This window comes from Amblyomma maculatum, chromosome 6 (genome assembly GCF_055883805.1).
Source record: "Amblyomma maculatum isolate TAMU_Amacu chromosome 6, ASM5588380v1, whole genome shotgun sequence".
Taxonomy (NCBI): domain Eukaryota; kingdom Metazoa; phylum Arthropoda; class Arachnida; order Ixodida; family Ixodidae; genus Amblyomma; species Amblyomma maculatum.
In genome coordinates, this window is record NC_139349.1 from 68740926 (window position 1) to 68765460 (window position 24535).

The following is a 24535-nucleotide window of genomic DNA, read 5'->3' on the forward strand; positions in this document are numbered from 1 at the left end:
AAAGCGCGCGCTAATGAAAAAAGCTTGTTCAGCCCCAGCGCGTTTTCGAAATTCTACAAAACAATATGACTGTTGGTAACGCGGTCACCTAAACTTCTATTACAAACATGGGCTACAATGCAATCAATAAAAAAGTTGCTATAATTAATAAGGATCACCTATTTTCTCAAGTCCGCCAACGCTGGTATTACAATACTTCTAGTACACACTACCTCTGCAAAAGCATCGTCAGAAAACATTGCAAAAAAAAAAAAAAAAAGGAAAAGTCAACAGAATGAAACAGAAAAAAGAAACAGCAAAATAAAATTATTGCGCATGGGTATGCAAAAAATATCAACATCTTGCAGACAAGATACCTATAATATCAAGGCCTGATGATTAACAAAACGATTTTAAGAATGCGAATTATTTTTTTTAAGAGGGTAACTGAGCAATCGCTACGGCATGTGTCTCCTTCCTTTGCAACGAGGAAAGCCTCAAGAACCTCACGCGCTGTCTCATCGCGACTCCTGCCAAGAAATTTTACACCTTCCGCCATCGGCTCACATTTGCACTCCTTGCGATGTAGGGGAAACTTAGACCTATAGTTCCCTTTTCTCAAGATTTAGAGTGCTCCAGTTTTCTATCGTTAGTGCACAACGACCCGTTGGGCCTATATCAACCACGACGCAGGTCAGTGGAACTTTTTGCTCCTGTGCTTTTTTTTTTTTTCTGTGTGCGTCTTTTTGGCTGGTTCATCCTATCCTCAAGAGCAAGATTCTTTTTCATTTGCTTAAATATCCACCTTACCATTAACTGAGCGGACTATGTAACCCAGGCGATATCGATGCCATGAACATTGTTTGAGGCAATGTCGAAGGGTGCAATACGCGCACAAACTCAATTATTATAAAACCATTGTATTTCCCCAGAATTGGACTTAGCCTGGCGACTGCAGCTGAAACCCGTTCTCGAGTGGTGCACCACGTGAAAACCGAAGTGCCAACTAGTATGCATGCACTGTGGTTGAATAAACTGATTGCAAAAACAACTTCTACTTCCTCGATTAGCTGGGCAAGTTACAGCGTCCTGCAGACTGTTTTGAATCTTCTTCTTCTTCTTCTTCTTCTTCTTCTTCTTCTTCTTCTTCTTCTTCTTCTTCTTCTTCTTCTTCTTCTTCTTCTTCTTCTTCTTCTTCTTCTTCTTCTTCTTCTTCTTCCTCGTTATAATCATACAGAGAGGCCGTTTTGCAACGTTTTCTTCTTTCTCTTTTCTCGCTTTTGCTGCTATAGTGACTCGCTTTCAACTTTCTCTCAGCTTTGCAGTTAAAAAGACCGACAGAAAGTGGGACTATCCTGTGTCTAAATATTGCTGCATTCCAGGAACTTGGACCAAGTTGAAACGGTGATACTGGTCAAGTTGACTAACATTTTGCAAGATACTGCAATGCGCCCTTGGACTGTGGCTGAGCATCCCCATCGACACCGGTCCGGCCGCGTGTCATCAGACTGAGACAGGTTGCGACCAATTCGCGTTTTCCTCCGTTACGGGCAAAAATTTCTGCGCGAGTACGAGGTCTGCCGATTTTGGACCGCCACCCGAACAGCAATCGCCATTGACGCATTTCACGACTGTGCGCGGTCTGAGCTCAGTAGCCACTACAGCGTACAGCAATGAACCTCAAGGTGAGAAGCTTCTGCCGTGGCATCAAAGGTGAGTATGCAGCGTTTCTCGCAGCGTGGCGCTTTGCCACGTACAGGTTGCTGCTGTACGTGGAGCATAAGTCGGAGCAGTTGAAATGAAAATGCTTTTGTAGGTTGTGTCTGGAATACGCGTAGTTTTGCTTTTTTTTTTTCTTTCAGAAACCAATTTCAATCTCACGTTATGAACAGCAGCATGCGGCCGATCTCGCAGATAATCAAAGCATGGATTAGCATGTTGTATTGTAGTAGAGGCGAAGCATGAAGGCTATCGAAAAGTCTGAAACTAAGCTAGTGAGCCTAGGACGGCTCAGCCGGAATAAAATGATGTACTATATGGTCAACGAACACGAAAATAATGCAACCTGCTTTTGAGAACATACACTAGATTGCTAACAAGAGGTAATTAACGAAAAAACGGACCTGGGCGGGACATGTAGTGCTTGGATATGTGAGTCGTGAATATATGTTTGAGGGGTACTCCTTTAGGCCTAAATGGATAAGGAGGATAGAAATTTGTGGGTTAGAGACTGTACAAAAAGGCCTCATTCCTAGACGAAAGCCAGAAGCAAGTCTTGCATCACCCTTGAAGAGTCAGACAATCCGCTCGGTAGCCCAATCAGGGTCTTATGTCGATACCAAAGTACGGTGGAGGCATGTGGCGCTTCCTAAGCCCGGCGTAGGTGTGGCAATCCCAGATCAAATGCCAAATTGATGCGGTAAGGCTCTCAGCAAGACCGCTGACCGGAAAGCAGGGTACCGGCGAGAGGTGCGGCTCGGGTCCGGTCCCTAGGTTGAGGCGTCAGAATCACAGTGCGTCGGGATCAGTGTTTGAAGCGGTAAAGGCTCCTCTTCTGAAGGAAGAAGGCGCAGCCTGCAGGGACGGCCGAAAGCCAGTTGAAAAGGTTTTACGACAAGATGGCTGCATACTACTTGCGCAGGGCAGGGACAAGAATAGCATGACCAGAAGTGGCCGAAAATGGCGAAACGGGAACGCAGGGTGACGAAGGTAATCACTGTAATGGCTTTTTATGCGTTAGCATTAGCACTGCTATCTTCGCAAAAACACTTTACGTATGTGGAGGTTCGAAGCCTGGAGAGGAAGAATCTAGAAACGCGGCACAAGCGCGCGACCTCTCCCGAAATCAACGAGATGCGGACACTTGCACGTGCGAGCCCGAGTTCGAACGCGTACAATCGAACCAACCGACCTGCATTCACGCACTGCTAAAACGTGACGCAGGAAGGTATTTATTTTACGCATTTTGAAAGAGGTAATCATGCATTTACTTTCAGCCAAAGCAGGGTCGCAATCCTTCATTGCTTCGCCGTCCAAATTTGCAACGTTGTGTGGCATTGGACAGGGAACAAAAATGCTAACTCATATGACTCGTATCAATCGCATTGGGTCATACACCGAAGTCACAGTGTGGTATAGAGCATCCACCTCTAATTCAGGAGGTGCTGCATGGGTTTGGTTCCCAGTGCAGTCGAGTTGCCACCGGTTTTCGAAAGGGAACGATATTACCCCCCGGCTTGGCGCTCAGCTCTCCTGGGGCGAAAAGCTCGGAAAGTGGCCTTTGGCTAACCTCACCTCTCGCTCGAAGGACAACCGATCCTGGGGGACTGTAATCCGCTAAGTTAGAGAAGTGACAATAAATGCGGTTGTTGAGTGTAAACGCAGTACTACATTGTTGTACATAACAGTCCTGCTCAGTGCTCATTTTCACCCTCCTTTGCCGACACATTCGAAACGCGAGATTGTGCGAATGAAAACTGATATATATGTCAATTTTCACATATGTTTATGGACCTCAGTTGAGGTAGAGGAGTCAGTCACCATAATTCCCTATATGTGATGATGATACATGCAGGAGGGGAAAAGCACATTAGCATCCTGTATCTCCAGCTCTGCCGGTTTTATAGCAATGTGTGTGAACGAAGACAATGAAAACGCGTTAGTAAAGGCTGCATCCAGGACGGCAGCAGTTGGTCTCCGATTTTGCATCTTTGAGTCCACGTATGTGAAACCTGTACGCATGGTTCGGATGCACGTACGTGGTGCCAGAATTGCTGATATGTATCTGTGAATTCATCCGTGCATGCTGTTATTCGGAAATCATATTGCGTGATAATATTTGCCTGCAATAATATTTTCAACATTGTCGACGATTCGCAATTGTCGAGTCGACGATTGGTTTGCGGCGGAGCCGATAGCATCTGGTCCAACACTCAATTCAGATTAACGAACCGTAACCAGGGATAGAAATGTAGCACGCATGGTGGGATCCGAGCACCATGCAGGAGAAATTAGCAAGGAACACGAAAAAAAAGAAAGGGATCTATTTTTATGATTCTCAGTGATATGTGGGCACCGAACCCCACGGTGACGAAAGAAATGATGACAGGTAAAAGTGGGCATGAGGGAACGAAGAGACAAAAACCACTGTGTTTCAAAATACCAAGTGACCGCACAATTTAAGCGTCCCTAGTTGAAAAAAGTACCAAGACAGTTTGTACAGCAGCTTTTGATGCGCAGGTGTAATAAAGAGCCTCTAATAACGTCCAGAGGGAGGTTTGGTGACGTTATTGAGTAAATTTTACAGGAAGAGGTCGTGCAACGGCGATATGAAACGGAGAGCAGGGTCACGTTCAGCACTCTCTTGCTATGTTCGCTCTTGCAGTGCTGGCGGCCAACGCGTGCCTCCTCCTGGGAATCACGGGGATAGTGTTGATATCGACAGAGAGTCGAAAGCGCCACAGTGAACAAACGATCCCAGAAAGTAACGGAAGTTTGGTCGTCATCACCACCGGTGGCCCCGTGCACGGTGTTGAGATTAAGGCACACGGGAAGATTCTACACGCCTTCTACGGCATCCCCTTTGCCGACCCGCCAGTGGGAGAGCGGCGATTTCTGCATGCTGTGCGAAGGACAGCGTCCAAGACCGTCACCATGGCGACCAAGATGAAGCCTGCTTGCCCACAGGAGTCGTACTGGTTCAACTCGGATTACGTCAACGCCTCCAGCTTTGACGAAGACTGCCTCCACCTGAACCTCTGGACTCCTAGCTTTCGTACCGACGATGAACCGCGGCCGGTTGTCGTGTACCTCTATGGCGGGGGCTTCCAGAACGGCGGCAATCACCTCGGTATCTACGACGGCAGCCATTTCGCTGCGCTCGGTGACGTCGTGGTGGTGGTGCCTAATTACAGGGTTAACGTGTTCGGCTTCTTGTACGTGGGCACGGACGACGCTCCCGGCAATCAGGGCCTTTGGGACCAGCGGCTAGCGCTGTTCTGGGTCCGGGAAAATGTGCGCGCCTTCGGCGGGGACCCCGAGCGTGTGACGCTGATGGGCCAGAGCGCAGGCTCCATCTCGGTCGGCTACCACGTCATCTCGCCACTCACACGCCACCTCTTCCAGCGGGCCATCATGCAAAGCGGCACGCCATTCTACAAAGTCGAAGAGAACCTGCTCACGGGCCCGGAGAAGGCGCGCCGACTTGCGGCCAGGCTATGCGGGCCGTACCTCTTGCGGCGGCCCATAGGGCACGTGGTTGATTGCCTGCGCAACCAGACCACCCAGAAGCTGTTGGGCGCTGTCAAGATGGTGCTGGGGCTCAAGGCGTCGTCTTTCATACCGGTCTCCGGGGACGAACTGCTGCCTATTGATCCCCTAATAACCATGGCCAATGGTAGCGCGCGCTCTGTGGACCTGTTAATAGGTGTGAATGAGAACGAAGGCACGTACTTCCTGTACAAGTTATACAAGGCTATGGGTATCACCGACCCCTTCCTCATGAGTACCAGGCAGCACGTGACCATCGTGAAGCTGCTCGTCAACTACGCCCTCTGGGAAGCTCCTGAAGATCTCATCGAGGGACTTCTAGCCGATGTTAAGGTAACAACGAATCCTAGCTCTCTTCTCCCTTCAAATTAGCGTCTTCCAAATAATTCGTCTTTGCATTGGTATAACGACTAGCACACGATCAAAGATGAATAAATTAGCTCATAGGTGGCTGAGTGGGGCAGAAAAGGACATTATTTTTTTTTTTACTTTACGAACATAGGTCATTTCAGCTGTAACTGTCATACTATCCATTCAGAGCATACAAAAAGCGAAAGTCGACGAGCAGCCTTCCGGATTTTTATTTATATCAGCCGACCGTCGATTGCCCGGCATCGTAGTACGAAAGGAAGAAGACAGCATTGCGATGGCAAAGGCATAGGCAGTTTAATTTTTTGTTTCCTTTTCTACAAAGAAGGAACCATGGGATAAAAGCTGGTAGAATATTTAGGGGAATCACCAAGGTGGAGTAGATGTGTAATAAGGGAGTAACTACTCATTGCATCCACACAAGCGCAGCCATACGGCTATACAGCTTTGTCAGAAACTTCGTAGTTAAAAAAATTGTCCCCGAATCAAGGTGAATTTTTCTTTATCTTGGGTGGACGTCAATAAGTACTTACTCCCATATTACAAATATATTCCATCTTGGGGGATTCCCCTAAATATTCGACGAACTTCCGTTTCCACTTCGAGTTACTGATCAATTCGCTCTCGCTCTACCATTCGATCTGCTGACCATCCTGGTTAACTCATTTTGTAGAGCGACTGCTTCGAAAAGCGGTGGTCCCGGGTTCGATCCCCGTATCAGTACGAATTTTTCTGTCACTACGAAGTTGCTGGGAATTAGGCTGCTTTTCTTAGCCGTATGGCTACGCTTGGGTGGACGTCAATGGATAATTTATTCCTGATTGGTGCTAAAAGCTGTCTTGAACAGCTTGACAAGGGCCCTGGCACCTAGGAAAATGTGGAAATACAGTGAAATCGAAGGTCACAGTAGCCATTACAAGTTCCAACATAAAAAATACATGTACAATGCAATGAACAAAATGCAACTCTCTTGCACGTGAACAGAAAAGTAACATATGCATTGTACCAAAAAGCATGGTTACAGGAATAATAAATTTTCACGGCAGAAACGCTTGATAGGTTGACGACTCGGGTTAAAACGTTCCATACCCACAATTTCTACTGCTGACGGTATATTCATAACTACAGAGCAAACGACAAGACAGAGATGAAGGAGGGCCACCACATCATCTCTGTCCTGTTGTTTGCGCTGTAGTTATGGATCATCAAAAACACCAACTCGCCCAACAAATGCTTTTGACGGTATATGTAATCTGGTATGTAGTTCCAGTTCATGCGAACTAATTGACCCCCTATAAATTATCGGCTTTTATGCATCGGAGTTTGAGAAGCTGCGACTCACCGCTGGATGCACTGCCTGTGATACCAAAAAGAATAAGAGAGAGAAAAAAAAAAAAAAAAAACAGGCGACGTTCGATATCGGCGAATATGAACTTTGTTGTTAAGAGACATTCGTCCTGTTGCGGGTTCGAAACCACTGCCTATCCGTGGCGGTCGCTCTATCCACTGTCTATTCGTGGCGGCTAGATCAACAGTCAGCAGAAGTATAGTGCACTAGAAGGCACATAAAAGTAATGCTTTCAGGACTCGATGGTGACACTTGCGTTTACAGGGATTGTCGTTGTGTTGTTGTGGCTGAAGGAAGAAGGAAAAGAAAATGCACGGGCCTGCTACTGGCTCTGTAGCTGAGCCACCTCCACTGCCTCGTGCAGACAGAAGAGACTGATTGATTCATTTATAGGAAGGGAAAGGCGCGGTAACTGCCTCACTTATTTTCTGTGGACACCTCAACCACGCCGTAAGGGAAGGGAGGAAGGTGGGAGTGAAAGTGGAAAGAGAGAAAGAGGAGCCGTAGTGGAGGGCTACGGAGTAATTTCGACCACCTGGGGATCTTTTACGTGCGCTGACATCGCACAGCACACGGACGCCTCTTCATTTCACCTCCATCGAAACGCGACCGCCGAGGTCGGGTTCGAACCCAGGTACTCCGGCAGAGTAGTCGGGCGTCTTACCACTGCACCACTGCACCACCCCGGCGGGGCAGACAGAAGAGAAAATAGAGAAGAAATAAAAGAAAGAGGGAGAGAAAGACGCGCGCCGCAACAACAGCCGTCGTCCCCCACCGAAACGGTGGCGGGTGCAATGACGGCCTACAACAGATAAAATACGGTGGCAGCCTAGCCCCCGCCGCCCCCGCCGCAAGCGGCGGTGACCTACCTGTCCTAGCCCCGTCAGGGGAGTACTCAATTGCGAGGAGCATCTGGCCTAAGCAGAACAATTCTACTCGGGATTGCCCCGCCGGGGTGGTGCAGTGGTAAGACGCCCGACCACTGTGCCGGAGTTCCCGAGTTCGAACCCGACCGCGGCGGCTGCGTTTCGTTGGAGGCGAAACGAAGTGGCGTCCGTGTGCTGTGCGATGTCAGCGCACGTTAAAGATCCCCAGGTGGTCGAAATTACTTCGTAGCCCTCCACTACGACTCCTCTCTCTCTTTCCACTTTCATTCCCACCTTCCTCCCTTCCCTTACGGCGCGGTACGGGTGTCCACAGAGCAAGTGTGACAGTTACTGCGCCTTTCCCTTCCTGTGAACCAATTTATTTAATTATGGCCATTGGTCAAACCACAGCCATTTTTTTTCTGCCTTTCGACGTTGCCGCAATCATCTGTTCTGTTTTAAATAGAAATATTTACTAGCCTCATTACGCAAAAATCCGGCCGCAGGCGTGTGGACTCGATGGTACGCCAAGACGACCGTTCAGGTGTCCGCAGAAACAAGTGGGACAGATACTGCGTCTTTCTCTTCATGTGAACAAATCATTAAGGTGAAACCATTTCTAGGCTCATGGTGGGAAAATCTCGCGTAGGCGAGAGAAGGTGGTGAAGGGTGGCTGTTCCTGGCCCTACGGGGCTGGGACGGTAGGTCAACGCCGCTTGCGGCGGGGGCTAGCCAGCGACCGAATTTTTATCTGTTGTAGGCCGTCATTGCACCCGCCACTGCTTCGATGGTGGACGACGGCTGTTGTTGCGGCGCGCGTCTTTCTCTCGAGACCTCTTCTTTTTCCTTTCTTCTCTATTTTCTCTTCTGTCCGCACGTGGCAGTGGAGGTGGCTCAGCTACAGAGCCAGTAGCAGGCCCGTGCATTTTCTTTTCCTTCTTCCTACAGCCACAAATACAACAGCGTCGGCGAGATTTGTCCACGATATGTTTCAGCGAGATTAATTCCACGAGTGACAGATACCGCGCCTTTTGTTTTTTTTTCCTGTAAACAAATTATAGAACGCCGGTAAACTTTGATGCGTTCAACGGAACGCTGGTTCGACAAGTGGGCACGATGTACCGTGTGCAGCCCCAACGCTCAGGCTTTCGCATTTATCCACTGCAGATTCTGCAGTGCTGTTGGGACTTTGTTTTTGGATCTCTACGCTGCCTTTGGTATTTAATTTATTAGCCGACATGAAGGCCTAATTGCAGAAGTGAGAAAATGTGAAATTTAGTTACCTTGGAGCCCAAAACGGGTGTAGCAGTAACTTATAAACGACCGGTTTTGTGTGCCATCGATCCGAACATCTGAAGATACCACCATGGAAGATACCCTCCTGGTTATATTAAACAGAAACTGGTTAAAGGATGATGATGATGATAAGGAACAGAAAATGGCTGGGGGGGACTGGGATTTGTGTCCTTTGAATTCAAACCTCTCAACCAAAATTCTTGACCAGAAATGCTCTCGTTAATCATGGACCGCCCTGCCCCACTCCACCTCACTCCTACGAAAAAACAAATTATGGCGTATACGTTTTTACCTCTAAGTTGCCTATAAGTTACCCATATGTAGGAGGTTCGATGCTGTCGCCGATGCGCAGGAGGGCACGTCGACGCCGGACATAGTGCGGCACTTGGCGGACAGAATCGGCGACGTGGCGATGCGCTGCCCGACGCTTTACTTCTCGGAGTTCATGCTGCGTCAGCAGGGCTCGCGCGTCTACCACTACGAGTACAGCTACCGGCCGCTGAGGGCCACCTTCTGGCCGCCCTGGATGGGAGTCACACACTTCGACGAGTTCCCCTTCGTCTGGGGATACGTGTTCGATCGGCCCGAGTTGGCCGCCGAACGCGACACGCAGTTCAGCCAGATGCTCATTGGCCTCTGGAGCTCGTTTGTCCACAACGGGTGAGCATGCGACCACAATGTGCAGCCAAAGCTGCATCTCCTCTGAGCATTCTATATAGTGACAAACGCAGTGGAACAGCTGTGCGTGATAGCTAATTTTATCTGCTATAATCATACGTATCGATATTCATAATAGCAACTGCAGTCTAAGTACGTCCACATTGCGGGACAGTGACGTCTCCCATATCTAATAAATCAACCTCGGCTTGCGCCGGATGCAACCACTTAATCTCCACCGATATCTAAATCTCATCCGCCACTGACTTTTCGCCACCCCTTACCACTCAATTGCCTTTCCTTGGAATCATTTTGTTAACCCAAGGAGCCTTTAGTTACCATGCCTTCGCATTAGATGCTCTGCCCATGCCTTTATCTTCTTATCGATTTCGGTTAACATATTAGTAACTCGCTTTTGTTCCCTGGCGAATTAAATCTATATTACTTTTTTTATATTGTTCTAAACATTGACCTTATTAGGCGAAACGTATACAGCTCTTCCGGTCGAAAAGCCGTTGGCGTAGCAGCATAGTAGACTACACCGCGTGTCGAAAATATTAGTGCGGAAAAATCCGGATTGGTCGAAAGGGTTATGGCGTCACGACCACATAACCATGGTGCGAGAATTTCAAGCACCCAACATTCGAAGTAAGGCTATGTAACGAATTGGGGAAGGGTCAAAATGAAGCCAGAATTGGCGGAGAGATTTATTTTACTGAGCTATTTCAGAATTTATAAGTGATTCAATGAAATAAATTTGTCCCCATTCGAGTTCGAACCCAGATCCTCTGCATACCAAATGGCAAGCATCCGGATACTCTGGTGCGTGTATAAAGTGCCCGGGTTCGAACCCGACCGCCGGTGCGATAGTGTGGTAGTGACAAATTTTATTAAGGAAATTGATCCTTAGCTGTAACATCTTAGTGACTGAATTGTTCTTGAGTGGGTGTCGTGGCTGGAAGGTGATGTTTCCTAGCGACTTCCAAATTCCCAGTCCACCATCTGCCGTTGGGCAGCCGGGTCATAACTGGGCATCGCAGCCTACCATCATTCGAGGTGTGTGAGTTGCCAATCGGCTGGTGGAAGGAGCTCAGAGCAAAAATAAAGAATGTGCGCAAAATTTTAATTGGGAGCGCCACAGAGGGTGCATTCCGGCGTGAACAGCCCGGCCCGGGTGAACTATAAGTTATAAGTATAGGCAGAGGAGAGGAAGCTACGGGACTGTAGCTAACGCCCCGTCACCTGCTGCAGTTTAGTGAGAAATTTGTGCGGAGCGCGATATACGTAATACGTTGCTCACGGTAGTGCAGAGTGATCGTGTGGTGAGCGACCTTACAATCTCTAGCGTCCCCCCGGCATCGGCGGCTCCTGCTCGATTGACGAACTCTCGAACTAAATGAGTCGCCTCTTTACCCGGGTGACCTGCGTGGGCTGGGGTGCATGTTCGGAGTGCATGTTCTTAAGGAAGGCGTGAATGATGAGATCTCGTGTGCGGGATGGGAGTGAGATGGCGTGGGAGTAATATGTAATATGAGGTGTGTAGGTCAAAAGCGTCAAGAATGTGACGGCCGGCTGGGGTGGAGCAAAGCCGATCAGTGCCTCGGTGAGTTCGGTGAGGATGTTTTCCGACGAGCAGCGGTGTAGGGCCGTCTTGTCAGCGTGGTGTTGGTCTTGTACGCTTGACGGATAAGGCAGTTGACCTTGGTCTCCTCTATTCGAGAGAGGAAGAGGCGAAACGGAGAGGTATCTGTGTGCTGTACGATGTCAGTGCTTAGATCTCCAGATGGTCGAAATTATTCCTTAGTACTCAACCATGGTACCTTTCTCCCCTTCCATTTTCATTCCCACTTCCTCCCTTCACTTACGGCGCGGTTAGGTGTCCACGGAGAATGTATGGCAGAGTATAGCCAGAGTATGGAAAGTATGAAATGGTCTTTCCTTTAATAATAATAATAATAATAATAATAATAATAATAATAATAATAATAATAATAATAATAATAATAATAATAATAATATAACTGGTTCACAGGGAAGGAAAGACGCAGCATCTGTCAAACTTCTTCTGTGGAGACCTGAACCGCGCCGGTAGAGATGGGAGAAAGGTGGGAGTGCAAATAGAGAGAAAGAAAGATGACGCGTAGTAGAGGGCTGAGGAGTAATTTCGACCGCGTGGGGATCTTGAACATGCACTGACATCGCACAGCACATGGACGCCTCTCCGTTTCGCCTCAATCGAAGCGCAGCCGCCAGCGGTCAGGATCGAGACCAGGTACTCCGGCGCAGTAGTCGGGCATATTAAGCACTGCACCACAGCGGCGGGAGACCTTTCCTTTTCCGTAAACTGTTTTATTATTAACGAAAATGTTAAAAAATGCGCGGAATGAAAATGCGGTAAGGCGCTATCGCGTCTACTTTTAAGGCCCTTAATTCAAGCCATTAAACACAACCTTGTAAAACCATGATTAGCACAGCTTTCACTCGTATAACTAGGTTCAAGCCATACTTAAACCACCTACCATTTTCTTTTTGGGGGCTTTCGCAGAGAATGATTTCCTTTGTTATATCGAGAATAATTATGGACGCTTTCTGCACGAGGCTCGACAGCAGCAAGTGCTGACGAACTTTTTTCAACACAAATTGCTCTCGAAGGCGCAGGAGGTCACCTGGCGAAAATTACAGACACATTCCTTCCCAAATCCTGTCACCTAGGCCCATGCATATCTTGCATTATACATCCCATATTGTAAACTATGCCAACAGAGGGCCAACCTAGACCACATACTGTGGGCCTGTCCACGGGATAGCCCTCCGCGGGATCTGCAGCTCTCCACATGCGAGCAGTGGGAGGCCGCTATGCTCAGCTCTGACCCGCAAATCCAACTCCGGGCCATCGAGCGTGCAACCCAGGTCGCCAGAGCCCAAGGACTCCTGGCCACCTAGAGCTGTAGCCCCTGCTGCCTGACTTCTTCCTAGTCAAATAAATGTTTATCCTCCTCCTTCAGCAAGAGTTCAAAAAAATGGCACGAACGGCAGCACAAGCACGAAATTTCTCGTGCCGGTTTTACGTAATTTAATAACTTTCACAGGAAATATCCCCAGTAGGTCGAAATTACTCCGCAGCTCTCAACTACGGCTGCTTTTTCTCTCTTTCCACTTTCACTCCCACCTTCCTCCATTCCCTTACGGCGCGCTTCAGGTGTCCGCAGAAAGAATGTGTGACAGATACTGCGCCTTTCCATGTGAACCAATTATTATTAACAGGAAAGCAAACGCACTGTATATCTGACACTTTTGAACCGAAGCTTCATTACGGCAGATAGTTTGAGCTTGATAGAGTGACCTTGACAGATACTACGCCTTTCCTTTCATATAAAACAATTTATAATGGAAGCGAAACCACTATAGGCTAAATACGAACGGCCTGCGATTGCCGGTTTTCGACCAATGCCACCATTTGCGACAGTCGCTTTCCGACCAAAGTGGTTGCACAAACTCCCCGAGTCGCAAGTGTGAACAGGTTTTTAAGGTTTCTTGCAAGAGCCTATAGTATTTTTTCTTTTAATCATCTCCTATACCAGCTATGCCATGTGGCCATGTAGACATCCATGCTACTGAATGGTCGTTATTGAGTGAAATTGAATTGCGGGCGAGGAATCATGTTCGCGAGTGCTTCATCTCGTCGCTGATACCGACCCGAATTCGACAACCGGCCCCTTTCGGTGAAGCTAAACAGAATATGAGAACTCACTGTACATATTTATAAATGAGTTCTGTGGGCAGAAGTTATGATAATGTTTTATCATAGCGTTACCGAGCGGGGCTATCTGCATGTGCCAAATAATTAAATTAACGTTAAATCAACTGAATCAATTACAAGCTGGGTCGAGGCTTAGCATATCGTCGCCATTCTGCACTGCTTGTTCCGTCTGTGATGGCCTATATGGTTCAAATACCTCAACAGTTTAGCTCATATTTCGCATTGCCGATTATTATAGTAGTTGGGCAATATTTTTTTTTTCTTCGCATGCACATGAAGAACCATTACCATGGGGAACATGTCGTGGCCGGCGAACGAAAAGAAACTGGACAAGTCCCTGCTGATTACGGAGCAACCCAAAGTGCAGGACGTCGGCACGACGCCGATGTGCACCGTGCTTCGCAAGTACATCGTGCCGTACAAGATGAACTACACAGGGCAAAACTAAGGGTTCAAGTGGTGCTGATTCCCGGAGAGTGTATTCCAGAGGCAGCGGCGACGAGTGCGCTCCCTGGAGACATGAAGGGAGTCGCAGCCCGGAATAATAAAAAAATAAGTTTCGCTTCACGCGCGACGCGGCTTCGCAGTCTTATCTGCGCTATACTCTCGGAACCCACCCAGCGCACGCACAGGCTCTGCCTGAGAACTGAGTTTTGTCATTTCCTCGATCCATCTCAATCACAGCTCGGAGAAAAGTCAATACGTTATTATTGCTTCATAAACAAATAATGTTAGAATTGCTAGTTGTGATGCAAGAAATTTGGAGCATTTACCTGAAGCTGGACAAATTTCTTCTTTACTGAATTAGCGATTCAGAAAAATTTGTAACATAAAAAAGTGGCTCCTGTTTAACTCTTTAAACCACGCAAGCGAAAGCTTTCATAATTATGACTGGCCGAACTCTCCACTCTGCGAGCGCTCCCAGCAGTTGTTTCATCGGTCTCCGAAGTCGAAAACGAGGTAAATGAAGCAGCAACTGACTCCACAGCTCTTAGCTGTCGCCTTTCGGCATCCTTCAACCGCAGATGAACCAATCGAAGCTCCCGTTCTTCATCGGTCGCTACTTCTAGCTTAGTGCGTTTACGGGCCGGCACTTCCTGTTGTCACTAGCCTGATCGGCGACGTCATTTGGATCATTGGACTCGGCCAGCGCCATACTCAGCCCGCCGTCTGCGAAATCGTCCCGGAGATGCAGACGGCCTTCGAAGCTCATACTTCGATGAGCTTCTGGTTGCGGCATGGCAGAGAAGCCTTCATTTTTGAACATGCCCTATAGAAACAGCCAGCACCGTTCAACAAGGGGCTGATGGGGTGGCATTGGAGAAGCCGTTACCAGGACTCGGACCGAAGCGGTGGCCTTGTGGTAGAGCATCCGCCTCGCATTCGGGAGGTACCGGGTTCGATCCCTGGTGCCGCCGGGTACCCACCGGTTTTTAAATGGGTACAAGCTTTCCCCCGGCCTGGTGCTCGGCTCTTCTGGGGTGAAATGCTTGGGAAAAGGGGTCACGGCCCAAATAGTTGCGCAGATGTGGCAGTGATTCGTTCCGCCATCGGACAACAATAAGTCCGCCTTGCGCGGCAACAGCCCATTATGTGGCCCTTTTTTTTTTTTTTTTTTAGGACTGCTGCAGCTGAGGCTCTAAGGGAGCACTTCAGGTGAGGGGTCAAAGGAAGTACCTTTGAAAGACAAACAGAACCACCTTTGCAGGCTGCGAGGTTCGAAACTGGGTTTGGGCCCACTGCGAAGGAGGGGCGCGCAGCGGGGTTTACGGAGCTTCTCCCAAACGCACACCCCTGGAAAAGCCGAGCGCCAGGCCGGGGGACGCTTGTACCGTGCTTATGCTCTTGTGTGGACCACAACAGCGTTAACGTGCTAAATGGTTTACTTGCATACAAAGGCCACGAAAGATGCGCCTTGTAGCCCACGTGAAAGCGCTTGCATAGAGCAGCTGTCTCTGAATTGCACATCCTGTAGGCTTTCGGGCCTCTGGGGAGAGGGACGGGTTTCTTTACAACGTATGACTGAGCACTCGTGTTGTATGCATAATTAGAGGAGTCGCCCCTCAGAAGGTGAGGTGGAGCAAACGTTTACCGGTGCACCTTCGTAAAGCTCGATGAAACTACTGTAGGAATGCGCGCTTTAGACTGTGTGGAAATACTGCCCTAGGGCCATCTAATACAAAAATAAAATAAAATTTTGGAAACAATTATTGTCGCATAATCTTGGACCCGAATACCTGCCTATGATTTCCGACTCACCCTCATTTTCCTCTCCTTCCTTTTTCCTTGTTTCCCAGTACCGAAACATTACAATAATGTTAAATTTTTGCTTCGTTTGAACGACATTTCGACGTTCTCAATGACCTTTTTTTTTTCTAACGCTTTGTTAGTGTAACAAATAAATAACAAATAAATAACAAATTAACCATTTTGTAAATATTTCAACAACCTAAATTATAAATATAACATTCTTGAAAACAGTACAGCGAGCCTGCACGAGCCCGTTGGCCTACCACTGGTCGGATGGTGCACGACTTGAATACTTTGCGAAGACAAAAAATGAGGGCGACACTTCAGCTCTGCACGACGCCGCAGTTTTCTCTCAGCGCTGTCGGTGCACCATTTAGGTACGTTAGCGAATGGCTTATTTCATTTCGGTGGCAGCTCTCTGGTGCAGTGGCAGTGCGCATCGGCTGTCTCGATAGTCTCATGGATGGATGGATGGATGGATGGATGGATGGATGGATGGATGGATGGATGGATGGATGGATGGATGGATGGATGGATGGATGGACGGACGGACGGACGGACGGACGGACGGACGGACGGACGGACGGACGGACGGACGGACGGACGGACGGACGGACGGACGGACGGACGGACGGACGGACGGACGGACGGACGGAGTAGCTATCATGCTCATTTTTCTCCCTACATCTTTACTGTTTTAGATTGGGTAACTATACCATCATTATATTTATTAAATTTTTATTTCTACATTACTAACATTATGTCACTTTTCGGCTTTTAAGCCACCAATCTTCCAGTCGTTTTTTGCTAGCTTCCACCGCCGGTTTATATTCACCCGGCCACTGGTATCTCTTAACCCCAGAGCTTCAGGTAGAATGACTGCGCTTGCATCGACTTCCGGATGGATACCATAACAATCGGGTATAATATGGTGAATTGTTTCACTGGAGTTACCACATACAGCACATGTGTCATCCCCATTGTTAAATTTCTTTTTGTAGCTGCGTGTTCTAAGGCACCCTGATCTAGCTTCAAAAAGTAGGGCACTGCCTCTTGAGTTATCAAAGAAAGCTTCCTTCCTGATCTGCCTTTTCCACTTTCGGTATAATCCCACACTCAGTTTCTTTTCCATCGAATTCATCCACTTATCCCTCTGTCAGCCTTTAAACTTTGGGCATGCAGTCGGCGCCGTCCGAATGCTGTTTTTGTTTGTGATGTTTTTGGGAACTGAGTTTGTGCGGTACGTGGGCGAAGCAAGCGAATGCGTCGCGTTTCTTAAAAACTGGAGTTTTCTAACAAATATAGGTTTTCTAACAATATAGGATATATATATATATAACCTTCTGTTATATATATATATATCCTGTATGCGCCCCTCCCCTCTGTAACGTACAACTGTACCCTGAGGGTATTATAAATAAATAAATAAATAAATAGGTTTCAAGATTTTTTTGGAAAATACAGTTGCGTTTGAAATTGCGTTTTTCTGTTTGGTTTTCTGCTGTTTATTTTCTTTTTTAGATATGGATTTCAATTCTTTTGTTAGCTTAAAATCACGTTATTTATTAAACAACTCGCCTATATACTGTTCGTGCGTTAATGGATATGAGCTTGTATTTGACGTTCATTACAACACCCTTGTAGATACTCCAATCTTTCTGTTGAGTAAGTACGTAACATTTGTTTTATTGCTTAGAGGTCTTTAATGTAGACCACGCAGCGATTACAAAATGAACGAAACGTCAGGTAATTACACACGCACTATGAGATAACAAATTTTCTGGTACACTTTTGTCCGAATCTAAATTGCGCGAACATTTTTAAAAGTATCGGATTTAATTATCTCTTAGTTCTAACAGCCCCACACTGCGGTACGATGCTTCTCATATAAGGATAATGTTTATTTCTTTCGTTCTTGTCAAACGCCATCTCACGGTTGTCTTCAGTCGAAATATAAGCAGACGCGTAGTTTATTAATTTAAAATTTTGTAAAGTCATCAAATTTTGTTATATCACTTTTTATTTTTTCTCAAATTTTAAACCTTGAATGCGCTTTCCTAAACAAAAATATTTAAAGATGGCCATTGCAATGGAATGTTACGCTTTGTAACATTCATATTCAAGATTAGCTACTCTGAATTATGAGACAGTTTCGGCATGCAGATTAAAAAAATAATTAAAATTTTATTCTTCAGCAACAAATGTAAGCCCGTGCAAAGAATGCATTCTCATTGCCTATTTCATTCATTTAAACCTATTGATCAAGAGATATCTTAATAAAATAAAAAAAGTTCTAGCGTACCATAATATACCAGAGTATCAGAGCTAAAAAATGCTCACCTAGTGCAAAAGTAGAGGCAAAAACTATTTTGATTCAATTTTCTTCCTGAAGAAAGGCAACTATGAAGAGATGGTCCAAGGGATGACCTGCAAAACTTGTTTGCAGAAGGGAGAAAATTTAACGAAAGTTTTCTCTCTTTCACTTTCAATTCCTATTTGCTCTGTCCTCTCAACTCTTTGGATAAAGAGCCTAGAATTCTAAACAAGTATTATTTACAAATAAGGATGTAGCCAAACAGCTTTGTAAGTTTCTGGTATCGGTTTCCGCGCCGCCGACGAATATATGGCACCACGCAGACGATGCCACCTGTCAAAACCGGCACGGTGCACTATTGCCTCAAGTAGCCATCCTGCAGATTGATCTGGAAAAAGCGTTCAATCGTGTACCGCATGAAATCTTGTAAGTGGTGTCCGTGTGCTGTGCGATGTCAGCGCACGGTAGTCGAAATTACTCCGTAGCCCTCCACTACGGCTCCTCTTTCCACTTTCACTCCCACCTTCCTCCCTGCCCTTACGGCGCGGTTCAGGTGTCCACAGAGCAAGTGTGACAGATACTGCGCCTTTCCCTTCCTGTGAGTCCACGCTGCCGCAATGTGCCACACGGCATCGCTTCCTCACTTCGTGTGGGCTCATCTTGCGATAAAGCGCTAAGCTCTTCAAACGAAGACCAAGAAGCGCAATACAATGCTGCAAAAATCTTCGCATTGGAGGAGGAGGAGGAAAAAACATTTAAACCCACTGACCTCGCGTCGAAGGGGACGAAACCAAAAAAAAACACGGCTGCAGGGGAATATTAAATCTCACCAAACGGCGACAGAGCAGCGACCAGCAAGGACGTCGAAATCTTCGCAAAAGGGACGTTTTCAGACTTGCGAACTAAATTTATATCCTTTCCCGGGCGCACCAACGCCCGCACCACAGCAGACAGCGATAAGAAATCGCTTCGTGCTTTGTGAGCTTCGTTATCTCCGTTGCCTTGGTTACCACTGTAACAAGGCCTGAAAAGTTTCGTCAAAACCGATGCAACATCAAGGGGGCGCCATAAGGGTGTTGAAAGATTAAAAAAAAAAAAAAAAGTTCAGAATGTCTTATGTCTTTGATAACAAGCAAAGTTATCAAAATGTCTATTATCCTTATGCTGATTAATATTTTTTTAATTTGTAGTATAATTTCTTAATCTGAGTGACCCGACCTGTGGCTATGCTGGGGTACCGCTAAACCGCTTTTGGGCCCAAGGCCCAGCCCAGTCTTCGCCACCACTCTACCATGGCGGAAGTAGAATGGTGGCGAAGGCTATTTGGCGTGTTTTCGCACATGCATACATATATCATCACATTGCCATGCAAAATTCACCAAAGCAAGCAAACTCCGATGACCTTTCAAACGCACATTTCGCGGGATACTAGATATTTCGAACAGCATTGCCGCTCAAAATTATTTAAATCCCCTTTTATGTTGAATTACTTACGGCTAACTAGGCCTTTGGCGTTTCACATAGTGTTTCAAGAAAAAGTTCACAGCAGCACACCGCAGACGCATCAGTGTCAAAAGTACAAACCTGCAAGTGCCAGTAATGACGATTTTCTTTTATTGCGTTAGCAATACTACTCCAGGTGTCGCCTTGTCGCGTATTACCAGCCGTAGCCACGGTTGAGCCGAGCAGCCTAACACACAAGCGCCATAGAGAAAGAGACTGGTAAAGAGCGGTCGCTCGGCGAAAACTGGCCCCAGGAAATGACGCGCGACTTTTTGCGCTGCCGCCGATTGATGGATGGCGGCACCAACGTGCGCATGCGCGGACGCGCGCGCGACGGCACTCGCTGCAGCGGTAGCCCGCCGGAGCAGACGACAAGAAGTTGTCAAAGCAGTCAAAGGGCGCCTTTGTGTGCTCGTGCCTCGCCGCGCTTGTGAGGCACAGACCTCTCGTGGACTGCTGCGCAGAACGACAGCGGTTGGAAACGACGGCAAGGTGAGCAACGTTTTTTGCTTAACTACGCTGCATTTCGAACAGTTTACGCTGACCATGTCGGGCGGTGCCAATAAGTTTCGCAGCTCGTGAACAGGCGCGCCGGCTGTTCAGGCGCAGTTCATTACGCCGTAACTCTGGCGGTTCCCAACCACGGCGAGGTGTAATATGTTGTGTTCCCGGGAAGCAGCTTCATTTCGAACAGTTTAGCTCGTCATGCTTGACAAAGTGGCATGTGAAGGCACCAAGGCACGCCGTTGCGCCAAAATGGCGTGTTCGCCGGCCGGTGCGGCCATGCTGACGCAGTTTGCCGAACGGCTATAGTTTTGCTAAGTGTCGCGTTTAGCAGAGCAACGGTAAAGTGAGAAACGTTTCATTCTTGACTTTCTTGTTAAACTACGCAGTATTTCAGGCAGTGTAGCTCAGTGCGGCGGTCTGCGCTTCACAAAGACGCACGTGAAGGGCAGACAACAGGCATGACAAGGCGCTCGCCAATATGGCTCGCCGGCCGCGATGACATGTGACCTGGCGTGAGGTTTTGCGAACGGCTATAGTTTTGCGTGGTGTCGCGTTTAACAGGGCAACCGCAAGGTGAAAAATGTTTCATTCTTGTAAAACTGCGAGGCATTTCGGGCAGTTTAGCTCAGCACGGTGGTCTGCGCTTCACAAAGTCTCGTATGAAAGGCAAGCCAACATGACGTGCTCGCCGGCCGCGGTGAGGCCAGGCCGCGGTTTTGCGAACGACTACTTTTGCGTGGTGTCGCGTTACATTTAACGGGACAACGTTAAAGTGAAAAATGTTTTATGCGGCAAGCTTCATTGCTTCAGCTGTTCAGTGCTCTTGAGGAATATTGTTAGATTAGTGGCTGTTATTTCACGCTCTCTAGAAGTGCATTTTCAGATAGGTTAGGTTAGCCTGCATTTCCTGACATCTACGTTGCAAGAGTAGCTTTTGTATCAATTTTACGAATGACAGCGTTTCTGTTCTGGACCATAACTGCTGCTCACTAAGTTTTCAGTACCCACCCACATGCACAGATGTGTGCGCGGTGCAGTGGCCTTACATTTCATTGCAACCTTCTGCATCATGTTCATTCCTTTTCCAACAGCACTGCATGGACCCACGGACTGCAGCCGAAGCACGGCAGATGCGACGAGTGAATGGTGTGGCCTTCCCTCAAGCGTCAGTACTCCTCTCTGCCCTTACCCCAAGTTACCCTTGCTAAGTTAGCCACTACTGGGACTGTGTAGTTTATGTATAATGCCCGTTTTGTTAAATATCATTTAAAATAATTCGGAAATCAATGTTATGCTATTTTTTTACTCTACCCAAGTGCTTCACCTTGTGTATTTTTATTTTTCCTTATTGTGCACATCGCCTAATGTGTGTCAAGTATTGTCAATGCATCCGTCTACATCTGTTGCATCTCGTGTTTTATATGCAGCAAAATAAATTCATTTCACAAAGCACTTGGCGTCTTTTCTGCAATATTGTTTTGCAAAGGCTGTGGCGCAGCTGCGTTGATGGCCAGTTTAGAGAACTGGGAATCTATTTTTCCTGTTATGCATGCTGAAAATAAATAGAAACACTAGCAGATTATTTAAAACCAAAATAATGCGCCAAAAGGGCAGGGAAGGGCGCAGCGCATGGCTAGCATTCAAATCGCGCGCCTTTCAGCAAGACCGGAATTAGTTGCCGCTGGGCCCTATGGGAGTGTCCGCTCTTTACCAATCTCTTTCTCTATGCAAGCGCAGCCTTGCGGCCATTGCTTACGCAATTTACCAGGGTAAGCCACTTCCCCCCCCCCCCCCCTTTTTTTTTTTTTTTGTGAAGCGTGTAAGGCTACCAGCGGGTTGACGCATTTGGAAAAGACTTCTTTTGCATGCAAAAGTGTGCCGTTAACATCGTGAATTTTGGGGTCCGTGTGAAAGGATTTCGTTGAAAGGAATACAGCCGAAACTGTTGTTACCTCGACGAGCGTTTGAACTTGCCGCTAAAAAATTCTCAACTTCTGCAGAAAATGTCACGAACATGCGCGTGCCAACGATACACGTGTGCCTATTTCAGTATGCACCTTCTGGTGAAACGGACTTATTTGGCGTACCTTGCACACTTTCCTGCAGATTAAGTGCCAAGCAAATGGAAGAGCTCAATTTTGACACTGGTTTATAGCATACAGGGTTAAGATCCTGAATGGTTGCAGAGCTTTGTTGATTACGACGGCGGTATTACTGCGCAGATGCGCTTTTGTGACATGAACGCACTGCGGACAGTAAAAATTAACCGTATATTTCATAATCTTAACGCTAAAATTGTTAGAATTCTAACGACAATTGAAAATGCCACGCAGTACCTAGTACCTATAGTAAAAATTGCATCTGAGCAAAAAATATAACACGCCGACTGAAGCAGTGGTATAAGCTTTATTCCATTCTCGAATAGGTAGGTAGCCGGTCCCCTGGGCAGCAACCCTGCAATGGACTGGAAAGTTGTATGGCGCGCTGGCAGGGCTCGCGTCATGGCCGCGGTTCTTGTGAATCGTGCAGTATAGATGCTAAGGGCCATCGGAGATCCCAGGTTTGGCCTCTTCAGGTGCACCGCTGCCGGAACCCGCAAGCCAGGAAGACACCTATAGATGACAGAGTTGGGAGAAAAAAAGAAAAGCGGACGTAAGGTAACTCATCAGCGTACAAGTCACCTCTGTCCCAGTCAGCCTGGAGCAGCTCGCGAACAGTCGCCGGTAACGGGCCCCAGCCCCGCTTGGAACAAAGAAGGCAACCCGAAACTGAAAATCGGTCTTCCGAGCAAATGAAAGACGTGTGACTGTCACTTCATGATGACACCTCAATCACGCCATGAGGGAAGACTTTCGGAGTGAAAGAAAGGTGCCGAAGTGAACTTCGGAATATATTCGACCCCCTGGGCTCAACATGCACCTACATCGTGAGATGTGCACCATTGAGCGCAGGTGCATCAACATGGCTGCGTGCACGCTCAGACAAAGCAGTTTTACTCTCTGGGGTTTACTCCGTAGCGTCGAGAATTATAGGCTTTTACTTATAAGACTGATCTTTATATGTGATGTTTCATCTGTTAATACAACGATGTGTTAATAATAAAGATTGCTCGTTATTTCACCTGTGTTGCGAACTCCACAAATAACTTAAAAATAGCAAAGCAAAAATACTTGCAAGTTGCACAAGCGTTAATACCGGAGATTATTTGGTACCAAATAAAGTAAATGTGACACTGTCCTATAAGTGACGTTGCCCAGCAAACATATCAAAACATTTAAAAAACAAGCTTTTACAGGGTCCTTTTTCATTTTTAAAACAATATTTTCTTTTTAAAACAATATTTTCGGTTATTTCTCTTTAGTCATGCTATCCATGTTGGAAGTGAAACAGTCACTCACCTGTCGAATGATGTCAGGTATTTATTCACTAATGGGTCACCTGTGTGGTAGTCCCGGAAGCTTTGAGATTTCAGGCTGCGCGATGAGAGCATGTAGAGATGCCGCAAGTACGGAGCCCACCTGAGATGCGCCTGATACCTTGACGTACAGGAATACTGTGGAAACTGTACATTTAGGTATCAGGCCACTCTCAGATTGGGTGTGCATGTTCGACTCTGCAAGGTCGACGAATCTTGAAGAGGTCGCAGCACCACAACGCTCCGCCACTCAGAAAAGAAGACGACAGAAGCAGACACACTGCACGATGACTAAGATGCATCTTCAAGAGTTATGGCGGTACTGCCGTGAGCAAGCCTGAAACAGATAGTTAAGCACATCCAGGAATGGTTTAACGCAGTAATTTCGGTTGCACGTGAGATTAGAATGGCCCGTGTAAGATGCTGCTCAAGAGTCGCATTAGTGGGCGCCAATTACATGTTCGTTAAATATGCGAAACATATCCTGCAAACCGCTCGTTACAGCAAACTATTATTGGAGGAGGAGGAAGAAGATGAGGAGGAAATGCAGGGAGGTTAACCGGTATAGAAACTGGTTTGCTACCCTGCACTGGGGGAGAGGGGTAGGTGGATATAAAAGTTGTGGGTGAGAGAGAGATGGGTGAAGACAGTACAGTCACATCACAGACATGTCACATCACATCACGTCACAATCATATCACGTCACAATCATATCACGTAACATAAAAAATCATAGCCGTTCAATCAGTCCTGTGCTTTTCATAAAGCGGAGCAGTGCCTGGGAGGCCTTCAACGCAGACGATCGCCATGGGCAGGGACCTAGGATCTTAAATTCAGTCTGTGGGCGTCCATCTAGACGCTCGAGCGCACGGCATAGGCACTGTTTTTCCTCGCTGTATATGGGGCACTCACAAAGAATGTGGCCTATATAGTCTCGTCGCACCCGCAGTGTACAATCACAAAAGAATACGAGTTTGTAAATGCTACACCAATCCACAGGCGG

General features: G+C 47.2%; 1 protein-coding gene across 1 annotated transcript; it reads left to right on the forward strand.

The window, feature by feature from the left end:
* The first annotated feature begins 1652 nt into the window (after window positions 1–1652).
* On the forward strand, window positions 1653–13991 carry LOC146185969 (acetylcholinesterase-1-like). Its single transcript, XM_084607956.1, has 4 exons — window positions 1653–1692; window positions 4364–5580; window positions 9479–9786; window positions 13823–13991. The coding sequence occupies exons 1-4, from the start codon at window positions 1653–1655 to the stop codon at window positions 13989–13991; spliced, it is 1734 nt and encodes a 577-aa protein (XP_084464082.1).
* The last annotated feature ends 10544 nt before the right edge of the window (window positions 13992–24535 follow it).

Coding starts and splice junctions, on each gene's coding strand:
- LOC146185969 (XM_084607956.1), top strand. CDS start 1,653: ATGAACCTCAAGGTGAGAAGCTTCTGCCGTGGCATCAAAG. Junction 5,581..9,478: donor GACTTCTAGCCGATGTTAAG/GTAACAACGAAT, acceptor GCCGATGCGCAG/GAGGGCACGTCGACGCCGGA. Junction 9,787..13,822: donor AGCTCGTTTGTCCACAACGG/GTGAGCATGCGA, acceptor ATGCACATGAAG/AACCATTACCATGGGGAACA.